The following is an 11703-nucleotide window of genomic DNA, read 5'->3' on the forward strand; positions in this document are numbered from 1 at the left end:
ATATATCGTTGCACTTTCTGCAAAGTATATTATTGCAAGGTTCAGCAAGTTGCTGCCCTTTTACAGTAACTGAAACATTGACTATGTGCAGCAAGTAGTATCTTGTAGCACTCTTGCAGTTGCACTGAAATATCTGTGCACTTTGCGCAAAGTTTTATGAGGTACTATTTTGTATTCCTGTGGGCCTTTTGCACTGAAAAGGTTTTGCACTTCCGCATGACCTTCACGAGGTATTTGTACTACAATTGCTGCGTTTGGCAGGGTGTAGACCAACAGAGAAGCTTCCTTGTGAGAAAGAAAGATGCAGCCTTTTTCAGAAGAATATGTACTATGTAGGGATCCTCAAGACTTCGTTACGAATGACGGTCACTGTTTACTCCACAAGTTTCAGTTAAAGCACTACTCTAGCCTTACTTCCACGAGGCAGTGACATAGATGTGTTATTGGACACTTGTTTTTTGACCCGTTTGAAAGATTATGAAGAGTTTGTTTGTTTCCATGTTCCAACTAAATCGTTGTCAAATTCCCAATAGCCTGCAGGCTGCAGGCTCGTTTGCAAATCGCGACAACTACTGGAAACACTAGTGCCCTTAATGGGCCACGAAAAGGCCGGAATGGCTGATTTGGACTTGTGGTGATTGGCTAAACTTCTTTCTATTTGGTTGGGTCCAAGCCTCCTCCTCTCCTCCTCGATCACCACATGTGGGTCTCTTACTTGCTCCAATTCAGACTTTTGGGCCTCGAGTGGTTGCGTCCAAGCACAAGAGCCCAAGCAAAAGAAGCCCACCACATACTTCCTTTTTCTTTATTTTAGGGACATGGTCCTAAAATCTTGGCAACAATTGCTTGAGCTGGTCAGACTTATGCAAGCTTAGCTTGCTGATAAAATCATAAAAGGCAGGTAAGGCTATGCCTGCCCCGAGCTAGCATTACATTATCCATCGATTTAATCCGCTTGATCAGTTCATTTTCCAAAGACCAACAGCTCAACACCCACAGGCCACAAGAGTTTTCAATTGAACGGGCGACGTGCTCGGCCTCGACGCCACGCAGAAACTCCGAGCAGGACAGGGTGCATTACCAACCGATGCCGTACGTGCGTGATGGCCACTACCGCTACCGGCTCCTCTAGCTGATGTCGTCTCTTCCCGGCTGATGACTCCATTAAACAGCGGCGCGTGTAGACGACTAAACACGGTGCCTTCCCGGCGACGGAATGGGCTTCCGTTTCCATACATGCGTGTATGGTCAATTGATGGCCGCGGGTTTAGAAAAGGCATGCCCGTCTCCGTGACGTGCTAATCTTTGCACTTGATGAGCTTCTTTTTTATGAAGCTCACTTGATGAGCTGCCAGCAAGGATAACGATGCGTCGTGTGGAAGCGATCGACTAGAAAATTACTCTGATTCTTTAATTGTACTCTGTCAGGACATGAAGGAAGTAGCCCTAAAGTCTGAATTCGCCCCAAACAAAAAGAAAAGGAAGCCATGCAGTAAAATGTTATCTGAAGTCTGAACTCAGTCCAAACAAGAGGGAGGCCTGCGGCTAATCTGAATATTGTGAACATTAAGCTGAAGAACTGATGCTCGCCTGATTCTGACGGTGGCGAGTCGCTGGGAAGTTGAAGGGCGGGGCCGAGTCCGACGTGATCCTGTTTGATAGTGAAATGAGCCGGTGTGGCGGTTGCTGCCGCTGTCAGTCGTTCTTCAACCACCGCCGTCCAGCCACGGACTTTCGGTGCTGCTGCCTTTCTTTTTCGCATCAGCTTGATGTGTAAGTAGACTTCCGAAAGCCTCCCCGAACAAATTAATTACAAATATTTTGTTCATTCTTTTAACGGAAAGTTGCGGATGAACATGAGAGACTTGTGAGTATTTGGGAGGAGCTCCATGGTCTCCAGTCTCCGCGCACCACTCTAGTTCTGCCCAACCCCAGTAGTAGCCAGCTCAAGAGCACACCATCCCGTTCCCACCACCCTCCCTGACTCCCTCCGCACGTCGCCCACTCGCCCACGTCTTCTCGATCGTCCCCACCTCCCGCGCGCGCTTCGCCTCCCCGTCCGGTCGCCTCCTCCTCCCGGGTGGGTCAAACACCTCCGTCTCCGGCCTCTCAATCCGATTCCACCACCGTACCTCCCGGCGGCACCCTTCCTTCGGGCTCGCCCGATTCCCCCCATGTCCGTCGCCGCCGCCGCCGAGTCGCGTAAACCCCTCTACCCTGCAGCCTTCACCAAGTTGCTGTCACCCGGCGCGGCGCTTACCGCGGATCGTTAACTTTTTTTTTCAATGTCTGTTTGTTCGCAGCGGAGAGCCGGGAGGAGCGGCGGCGGCGATCGGAGGCGGTCGCGTGGCTGCGGTCGCTGCTGGCGGGCGAGGGGCTGCCGTTGCCCCCGCCGCGCGCGTCCGATCACGACCTCCGGGCCGCGCTCGTCGACGGCGCGCTCCTCGCCGCGGCGCTCCGCACGCTCGCCCCTGCTGCTTCGACTCCCGACGAGGTAGGACGTCGCCGATCGCCCTGCTCCGCGCGAGGGCGCGCGCGCGGCTCCATTTTGGGTTTGTCAGGTCATGATCGACTGATCGTAGTCGCTGCTGCAGGGCGGAGCCTCGGCGGCGGCGGCGGCGGCTGGGGGGACCGATGTGGCGAGGTTCCTGGCGGCCGTGGAGCGGATGGGCCTGCCCACCTTCGCCGCCTCCGACCTCGACAGGGTACGCGTTCGATTCTCCCTTAGACCATCAACTGCATCTGCTTGGGTTCAGTAGCTACTATTCCAAAAACAATTAAAAAAGCAGTTGAGGTTTAGTTGTGACTTGCGTGTCTGACAACATTTTGGAACTCCGGGTGCTGTGCGGTAGCGTTTCAAATCGGAGAAGCTTGGACTCTGCTTTCGCTGTAGGTGGCCGATGCTTGTGATTACTCTTCAGTTTGTTGATTGGCCAGATGACACGTTAATCTCGTCCTTTTCTGCTTAAACCGGTACTGGATGCTGGGTGCGGCATGTGCTAGCTTCCAATTCAGAAACAGAAAATTTCACTATTCCTCAAACTTATGACATGTGACTCCACTAGCACGGTAGCATGGTGCACGTTATCCAAATGACAGACCGTATGAAAATTTTGGGACATCGACATATCCATTCCAACATTTCACATAAGTTTTATTACATTAATTATTTTATGAAGCTCAAGTTGTAATAAAATCGATGGCAAGTCCGTAGTGAGTAGCAATTTGCTCTGGACTACAAAAAATGTAACAAAGATGTAAACAATCATTTGTTCAATGATGGGTTTTTATGATATCCAGATATCCACTTCAGCCATGTTCCAATGTGATGCATATTCGATTACTATGGTGATGTTCTGGCAATGTTTGTCAGTTCTGCAATATTGCCACCTCTCTGCAATATAAAAAATTATCTACCTGCCCTCATTCCTTCACATTATTGGCATTCATCTAGGGCCCAATGTCAGCTGTGATTGTCTGTCTTCTTGCACTAAGGGATCGGTTTGGCTCCCATGTTGGGGAAGGCTTGCACTGTAGCCTTGAAGAAAACGGTAGGATGCCAAGCATGGAGTTTTCCATAAGGGAAAATGGTCATAGTACACAGAACTCTGGGTTCGGAGAAGAGAGTAAACAAGCGAGAGGGAACCTACAAAAGGTCTCCAAAAGTCCAGGTCCATCAGGTGAGATTTTCTCTACATGTCAATTTTTTTTTCGAGAATGCGTAGGAGAGGTGCGCATCTTTGTATTAAGAAGATGAAAATCGATAAGTTTGTTGCACCGCAAGGTAGTGGTGTGCTCGAAACCATTAGCCATACAATTGTAATCCATGGAAAAATCAATCAATAATTAAGGAGTAAGAACACACACTGGTTAGTTAGTCTAATGTAGGTTTCGATACAGCCGGTGGCGCTGCACATGCCAAAGCTTTCAGCAGTTCAAGGGGCTACAGACAAAACTAAATAGGGTTATCCCATTAGTTCTGAAATTTTAAAGAAATATGCACATAATTAAATGCATACAGTTACTGATACTTAGTCCTTGCAATGGAGCCTTAAGATGTAAAGCAGGTCACTTATCAGTTGAAAATTCTTTATTTTTTTATTGTAGAACCATCATCTCCGATGTCACGGCCTGAACTATCTTCTATTTCAAGGCATGCCGGGCACAATTTCCATGAAGTCTTCCATCTGAGACATGGAGTTTATTCTGATGTGCCTACTTCTAAAATTTTGGAGATGATGAAATCCACCAACTTGGATGTAAGGGCATTATAGTACTCATTTTTTAAATGTACTTAGATAATCATGTCAGCACAATATCTTTTTTATTCTTTGTATCATGGAACCAATTTTGCAGAACGCTCCTACCCAGTCACTTCTGAGTTTTGTGAATAGCATCCTTGACGAGATCATTGAGAATAAGAATGGAGAAATTCCTTATGTAGGCTACTCAAAAGCAATGCAGTTAGTTGTTTCTGTTCATACTCGAAGCCTTTGGTACATTTTGTTTTATAGTATCTTTTGCCCTCTTGAATAAAAAGATACTGTTCCTTGCGCAGCACATCACTTGCTTGTTGAGAAAGGTAATACTGGAGATTGAACGACGCATTTCTACTCAAGCAGAACACATAAGAAATGTAAGGAGCACTATTTTATAATTAATTTTCAGATTATTCCTGTCGTAATTGTTACTTGTATTCAGCAAAATAACCTTATGAGAGCACGTGAAGAGAAATATAAATCAAGGATAAGAGTATTAGAAGCACTTGCAAGCGGGATGAGTGGACAAACACAAATACACTCGAATGCAACAAATGGAAAAGCAAATGTACGTTGCAACATAAGTTTCGGTTTATATTTGACACCTAACATGAACAATATGTCTCTTTCTTATATAGTTTCTTAAATTATTTTTCAGGTTGCTGCAGATTATGTCATGAAGGTTTGTTTCTTGTCCAAAAACTGGTTACTTGTTCATTTTACTGTCCTCTGCATATATTTAATTGAACTTTTGCTACTGTTTGCTTTACAATTTTGTGTTGATCTAAATTCTGTAAAAGGGCTTGTAACCAAATAAGCATTGATAGTTCAGGAAGAATCAGCTTAAAGGCACCACAAGATCAAGTTTTCCCAAACAATGGCATGGTTTAACTTAAGTCTCCTTTGTGTGAATATTGATTAATTCTTTTCATTCTTTAGATGGACAAAAGCAAAGGTGAAGAACGAAGATTGGTTGACAAAGATATGCCAAGCTCGATGAAGGACAAGGAAGATGTAACTAGATTGACAAAGGATAAGGAAGATATGGCTAGGCTCTTGAAAGATAAGGAAGAAATAATTAGACTGATGAAAGAGAAGGAAGAAATAGTTACGCTGATTAAGGAGAAGGAAGATATTGGTACCTTGAAGAACGGCAAAGTGGATGACAAAGATCAATCAGCAGATGTACATGCAGCTAAATCAATGACATATGATGATAAAATATTTAGGATGATGAAGGAAAAAGAAGAAAGTAATCATACAATTATGAAACTAAAGCTCGAATTAGAAACCATGAAATCATCATATGAAGAGAGCCAGAGCATGTTAAAGTCAGTGAAGGAAGACATGCTTAAGCTTCTAAAGGACAAGGATAATAGTGACATTATAATATCAAAACTCAGGCAAGAGCTTGCAGAAGCAGGAAAATCTCATAACAGACGTATTCAAGAACTGGAGACTAGAGCTTTGCAGGCAAATGAGGAGTTCGAACAGAGGATAAAAGCAGTAGAGCTAATGCTCGAAGATTCTAGAATGAGAGCAAGCGATTTTGAGGAATCGTTAAAATCAAGAATCGAAAGTTGGGAGCAGAAGGAAATCATGGTGAACCAATTTGTAGGTCTGCAAATACAGAGTGTCCAGGTAGTGACGGTTAAATTAGTTGTTCTCGGTGTTTCTTGTAAGACATAATAATTAAATTAAAACTTCTCCCCTATCAGGATTTGAGGTTGTCTTCTGTTTCCATTAGGCATGAAATCCAAAACTGCCAGAAAAGATGGTGTGAAGAAATTAGTGGCCTTGGTATGAATGAGCACAACTAGTGATTTTATTCCTCATTGCATACACTTAATAATTGGCATTTATAACTTGCATAACCGTACCAACTCTGCAGGACAAAGTCTTAATGTACTGATAAATGATGCTGAAAATTATCATGCTGCTCTTGAAGAAAATAGAAAATTGTTCAATGAGATTCAGGAGCTAAAAGGTGACTGTGAACAAAAATATTTTTTTGGGTATATTCATCTCCTTAACTGTATAGTTTTTTAGGTTGCTTATTTCTTAACCAGGAAACATAAGAGTTCATTGCCGGATAAGACCTTTTCTTCCCGGGGAGGATAGGAAATCTACTACAATTGAATATGTTGGTGATGATGGTGAACTCATTATTGCAAATCCCACACGAAAAGGAAATGAAGGGAGCAAGTCATTCAAATTCAACAAAGTTCTTGGCCCCACTGCTTCTCAAGGTACATATGAAAATGTGATCAACGTGATGTCCCTTTGCGTTAGATATTGATGACTTTATTGTATTATAGGTAAGGATCATACTTTTGGAGCACTAACATAAAATATCTGCCTTATTTTTTTTCCTTTTAAAGATGAGGTATTCAAGGACATTCAACCCCTTATCAGATCAGTTCTTGATGGCTATAATGTTTGCATTTTTGCATATGGTCAAACTGGATCAGGAAAAACGTACACAATGGTATGAATCACTGCATATAAAATTCTTCATATAATTAGCTTCTTTCAGAGAATGAACGTTTTCTCTTCAGCTATAATGTATTCATGGTACCATTTTCTTTGTTGAACTATCTCAGACTGGACCTGAAAATGCAACCGAGAAGGAATGGGGTGTTAATTACAGAGCTTTGAATGACCTGTTCCACATTTCACATAATCGTGGGGATACAATCATGTATGAATTTAGTGTTCAAATGATTGAGATATACAATGAACAAATCCGTGATCTTCTTTGCAGCAATGGTCCAGAGAAGAAATATCCTTTGCCCCCCTCTGAGTACTCACATTTATTTGTTATACATCTTCATTTTCTCTTCCAATGTGATAAGTATACATGCAACTGGACCCTAGGCCTGGCTTTGAACTAGTTCAGTTGATTCAGTTCAAATGAACGTATGTAGAAACTTGAAAATTAGTTGGGCATCCTTTTACCATCCATGATGGAACAATTGGCTATCTACATGCCTTGTAATAACATATCCCCTCAAATCATTTGCATGTTTACAAATGAAACAGTTTATAAGAACATTGAACTTTTCCTTTAACTTGCACACACTAGGGATTTTGAATGCCAGCCAACCCAATGGGCTTGCTGTTCCTGATGCAACATTGCATCCTGTTAGCTCAATGTCTGATGTTATTCAGTTAATGAGAATGGGACTTGCAAACAGAGCTGTGGGTTCAACAGCATTGAATGAAAGAAGCAGCAGATCTCACAGGTAAATTTTCATACTCCATAATCCAGTTATGTTTTCCTTATGGTTATTTTTAAAACGAAGACTAATTTGATTAATTCTGCAGTGTTGTTACCATACACATTCGAGGTTTAGATTTGAAAACTGGAGCTACTTTGCGCGGCGCACTACATCTCGTTGATCTTGCTGGTAGTGAGAGAGTGGACCGTTCTGCTGTTACAGGAGATAGACTCAAAGAAGCACAACACATTAACAAATCTCTGTCCGCTCTTGGAGATGTCATATTTTCTTTATCACAGAAGAATGCACATGTACCGTACCGGAACAGCAAACTTACACAAGTCCTGCAAACTTCTTTGGGTGATTACTGCTGCTGGTTGTTCTATATATCATTGTCCTCCATGTTATGTTGTTACTTACCCAAAAGTTTTCATCTGCAGGTGGCCATGCAAAAACCTTGATGTTTGTGCAGATCAACCCAGATGTCTCATCTTATTCAGAGACTCTAAGTACTTTAAAGTTCGCTGAAAGGGTTTCTGGAGTGGAACTAGGTGCTGCAAAGGCGAATAAAGAGGGCAAAGATATCAGAGAATTTATGGAACAGGTGAGAAAGCTCTGTTTTCCTTTTGCCCATCTCTTTGTTATTCGTACCAAGGAAGTAGATATAGATTACAATTGTTTATTCTCTAATACACTACTAGTCTACTATACTTCATCTGTATACAATGATCATTTAGCAATAAGATTTACCTCCGGACGTGACATAATTAGAGTTTTTTCTTGTTCTGAACTGAAAGCAGAACTGCAACACCATTCCTCTCACCAGCACTTTCAGACATCATTTGATTTCTAATGTCCTTTCCACCCTGCAGCTTTCACTGCTCAAAGATAAAATTGCAAAGAAAGATGAGGAAATAAACAGATTACAACTACTCAAGACACAAACTCCAAGGGCCAGGACAGTGAAACGTGCTGATTCCCCATTGAAACATTCATCCTCCTCCCCGGGCATATCTTCTTTAGGGAGCAGAATCAAACACCGAAGAACGGCGTCTGGTGGAAAAGCAATGAACATTGGCAGTAGGGCTGGCTCTGATGCTGATAACTTCTCTGATATCAGTGACAGGCACTCTGAATCTGGTTCTATGCAGTCTGTTGATGATATCCAACCACAGAGGGGCATTATGGGACTTCCTAAGATCTCTTTAGGTGAGATGAGTCAGAATTCTGCTGACCCTGAGCTTGCTTGCTTTGGCTATGCTGAATCAGAGGAGAGGTTAAGTGATATATCAGATAGTGGTCTTTCCATGGGCACAGAGACTGATGTTTCAGTAGGCAGTATAGTTGAGTTGACACTCTTCCCAGAGCAGGAAAAAACATCTAGCACCCTGAAAGAGAAAGAGAAGGCACCAAAAACTCCAAATGATCGTTTGTAAGTGCTCTCCATTTATCTATAGTGAAAATTCCTACAATCATGGTTTCATGATGCAAATATGTTTCCTTGCGAGTTACAACTATCATTTCTTTTCAATCTGCATATAATTAGCATTTAGTAGGAGCATTGGGTGTTGAGATTGGATTTGGTTGGCCATTTGTCTTAATTAGTTTTTTATTTATAAGCACATAATCTTCCTCATACAGGTCTAAGGTGGCCACTCGAGTCCAGAGGACAACAGCACCAAAACCAGCTCAAACTTCATTATGGCCTAAACTAAGAGATCCTCCAGCTCCTAGATCTCCATGTAAGCTCCAGTGCCAACCATATTTTCTTTGGATTCATGGAACTGAATTTCTGTTCCTGCATAAGCATCATTAAGGCAATGATTGCGGCAAAGTTCAAAAATATGCCTTGCATTAAAAATTTTTCCCATGCCTGAGAATAATCTGAATATCTAAAACATGAACTGAAAATCTCCATAATTCGGATAAGAACACATGTGGAAAAAAATTAATGAGATATGTGACACTCCACTATCATGTCTGAAGATCTACTATTTAAATATATCATTTGTACAACACTGAATATGCCCCCAAGTTAAGCAAAATACCATTGAGAGTTAAAACAAGTGGATTATTTGTTCAAGTAAAGGAGGATGCCAAGGTGCTGCTACTTATTTTTATATGATTTTCCAACAAGTTTCACTTCCACTTTGCAAACAGAAACACCAATTTATAGTATTATTTTTATAAAAGGGAAAACGAGATAAAGCTTGGGTCACTAATAAAGTTACCCTAGGAGTGCTAAATCAGTAATTGCTTGATAAGTCATGGTGCTCCCTTGACCTTTGCTTACTAGTTACTCCAATACATGACGGTTACCCATGGGGAACCTGTAGCAGCGTGTACTGTAGTAACTCAGTTCCAAAAAGTTTTGATCTGATTAAATGAAACTAGTGTAGGTTCAAGTGTAGAAAAGAAGTTAAACCCTTCTAACAAGGCAGTGTGCTAAGGCAATTTACCAACTGATGCAGTATGGGTACATTACCCACCACTGGCTTTGCTCTGTGGCTTAGTTTTGGATGAACTGGCTGTAGTGTATCATTTTTTTACTAATGCAAATTAGTGGGATTTATATCTATTCTGAGTTAGAATGTTAGGTAAGACTTACTATGCATTATTAAAAACATATAAAATATTATGAATTCTTTTTGTGCAGTGTCAGCTGCGAGAACGTCATCGACACAAGCAATATCTGCACCAAGAACGTCAAATACTACAAAGAGATGGACATAGCTCAAGTTTGATCAATGTGTTCCAGCACTAGTTTTATGTTTTGTACAGCACTCAGATAATATCTATTATTTATGGCTGCTCATCGATGATGCCCTCTGCTTTTCCTAACCGTTGATGAAATTTGGATTCATTGGAGAAGATGATTCTGTTGGATAGTAGTTTTTCCCCTTTTTGATGAAAGAGAGATATTCTCTTTTCTGTGTAGTGATTATGTAAATTTTTCTTGTACATATGTAAGGGTAGAAAAAGCTTTGTTGATTTGTTGAAAGAGGGAATAAATCTTCATTGATTGTTGAAAAGAAGTGATACTACTTTTTTTTAACAAAAGTACCCCCTCCATTCTATTTTCATAGGAATTTAATCATTAGTGGTTTTACAAATCTTTTTTAGCAAACAAAAACTTTAGTATCACTATAGATTCACTGTTATTTTTAGTATTACCGTAGTAGTACTTCTATCTGGATGCATTGCCAGAAATCCAAACGAAAACAAAGTTGATCCTCTACTTTCAACACCTGTAAACAATGGATGCATATTAATCTTCCTCAATACTACTCGCGGCGTCGTCTTCCTCGGCCTCCATCTCGCATCGCCCGACGTGGCGCCGCGCGGCCCTTCGCCTCCATCCTTCCCGTGCCTCGAGCACCGGCGCTCCTCCTTGATACAACTCGTCTCCATGAGCTAGATCCCATTGCCTCACCCCTTCCAGGTTAGTCGCCATCACCAACGAGATCGTTCATGGCGGCTGTCTCTCTTTTGCCTTCCCCCCTCTCTCACTACGTGGGGTTTAGGTTCGGTGGTTGTGGGATTTGTTGAGAAGAGATGCGAATGGATTGCATCTTGTTTTGTTATTCAATTTTGAGTTCCAACTGTTTCAACTCAAATTTGGACTCTCATCTGAAATTTCTTCTATGTTGGCTCCAATTTGATGCTTGTACATCTTCAATCTAGACAAATTTGAGAGCTTGGATGATTTGTGATCTAATCCGGACATCGAGCATAAGGGAAGCTGGAAGTAGTATGCTCATATCTCTGATCTCTTGTGTGTCTCTGTCACCACTGGAGGAGAGAAGGAAAAGGAAGGGCCTGAAGCCGAAGATGGCGCCAGCGGTGACGGAAGGCGTATTTGAGTGAGTACATTTTAAGTATGTGTATGACTTTGTGGGCCCTGCGTGCCCGTGTGCGCTTTGGTCATATAGGCCAGTGCTGTTACTGCTGTAGCGTTTCAGGCATCGAACATTTTCTGTCTTGCGAATTCAGTAAAGCTGAACCGGGGTTTCCGGCGGCGTTCACCGGCGCTCCTCCTGAGATCTTATCCTCCTCCTGATTGCTCTGTGCTTGCTCACATTCCCGGCTTGATCTCGCCGGTGAGCCTAGGGTGGTTACAGTCTCCTGTCGAGTGTCGAACAGCTTTCTGAAAACCCATTCTCAAAGTAGCCGGTGATGCACAGCACGTCACCACCCTGCCCATCCTCCCTATCTCTGGTTCG

At 42.3% G+C, this 11703-nt stretch overlaps 1 protein-coding gene across 3 annotated transcripts; it reads left to right on the plus strand.

Moving 5' to 3' along the window:
• Positions 1-1871: 1871 nt before the first annotated feature.
• Positions 1872-10543, plus strand: LOC117851588 (kinesin-like protein KIN-14M). Of its 3 annotated transcripts, XM_034733426.2 has the most exons (21): positions 1872-2202; positions 2304-2494; positions 2595-2705; positions 3455-3680; positions 4108-4259; positions 4357-4440; positions 4559-4636; positions 4702-4827; positions 4918-4941; positions 5199-5900; positions 5978-6059; positions 6151-6246; positions 6329-6508; positions 6641-6747; positions 6863-7041; positions 7340-7504; positions 7587-7840; positions 7921-8084; positions 8353-8912; positions 9122-9222; positions 10137-10543. In XM_034733426.2, exons 1-21 carry the CDS (start codon positions 2175-2177, stop codon positions 10211-10213), a joined length of 3687 nt encoding a protein of 1228 aa, XP_034589317.1. In that variant the 5' UTR covers positions 1872-2174; the 3' UTR covers positions 10214-10543. The 3 variants fall into 3 exon arrangements, with proteins under 3 accessions (XP_034589317.1, XP_072149324.1, XP_034589319.1); XM_072293223.1 differs by lacking the exons at positions 1872-2202; positions 2304-2494; positions 3455-3680 and having other exon boundaries at positions 2599-2705; XM_034733428.2 differs by lacking the exons at positions 1872-2202; positions 2304-2494; positions 2595-2705 and having other exon boundaries at positions 3549-3680; positions 4154-4259.
• The last annotated feature ends 1160 nt before the right edge of the window (positions 10544-11703 follow it).

Source organism: Setaria viridis, chromosome 4 (genome assembly GCF_005286985.2).
Source record: "Setaria viridis chromosome 4, Setaria_viridis_v4.0, whole genome shotgun sequence".
NCBI classification, from domain to species: domain Eukaryota; kingdom Viridiplantae; phylum Streptophyta; class Magnoliopsida; order Poales; family Poaceae; genus Setaria; species Setaria viridis.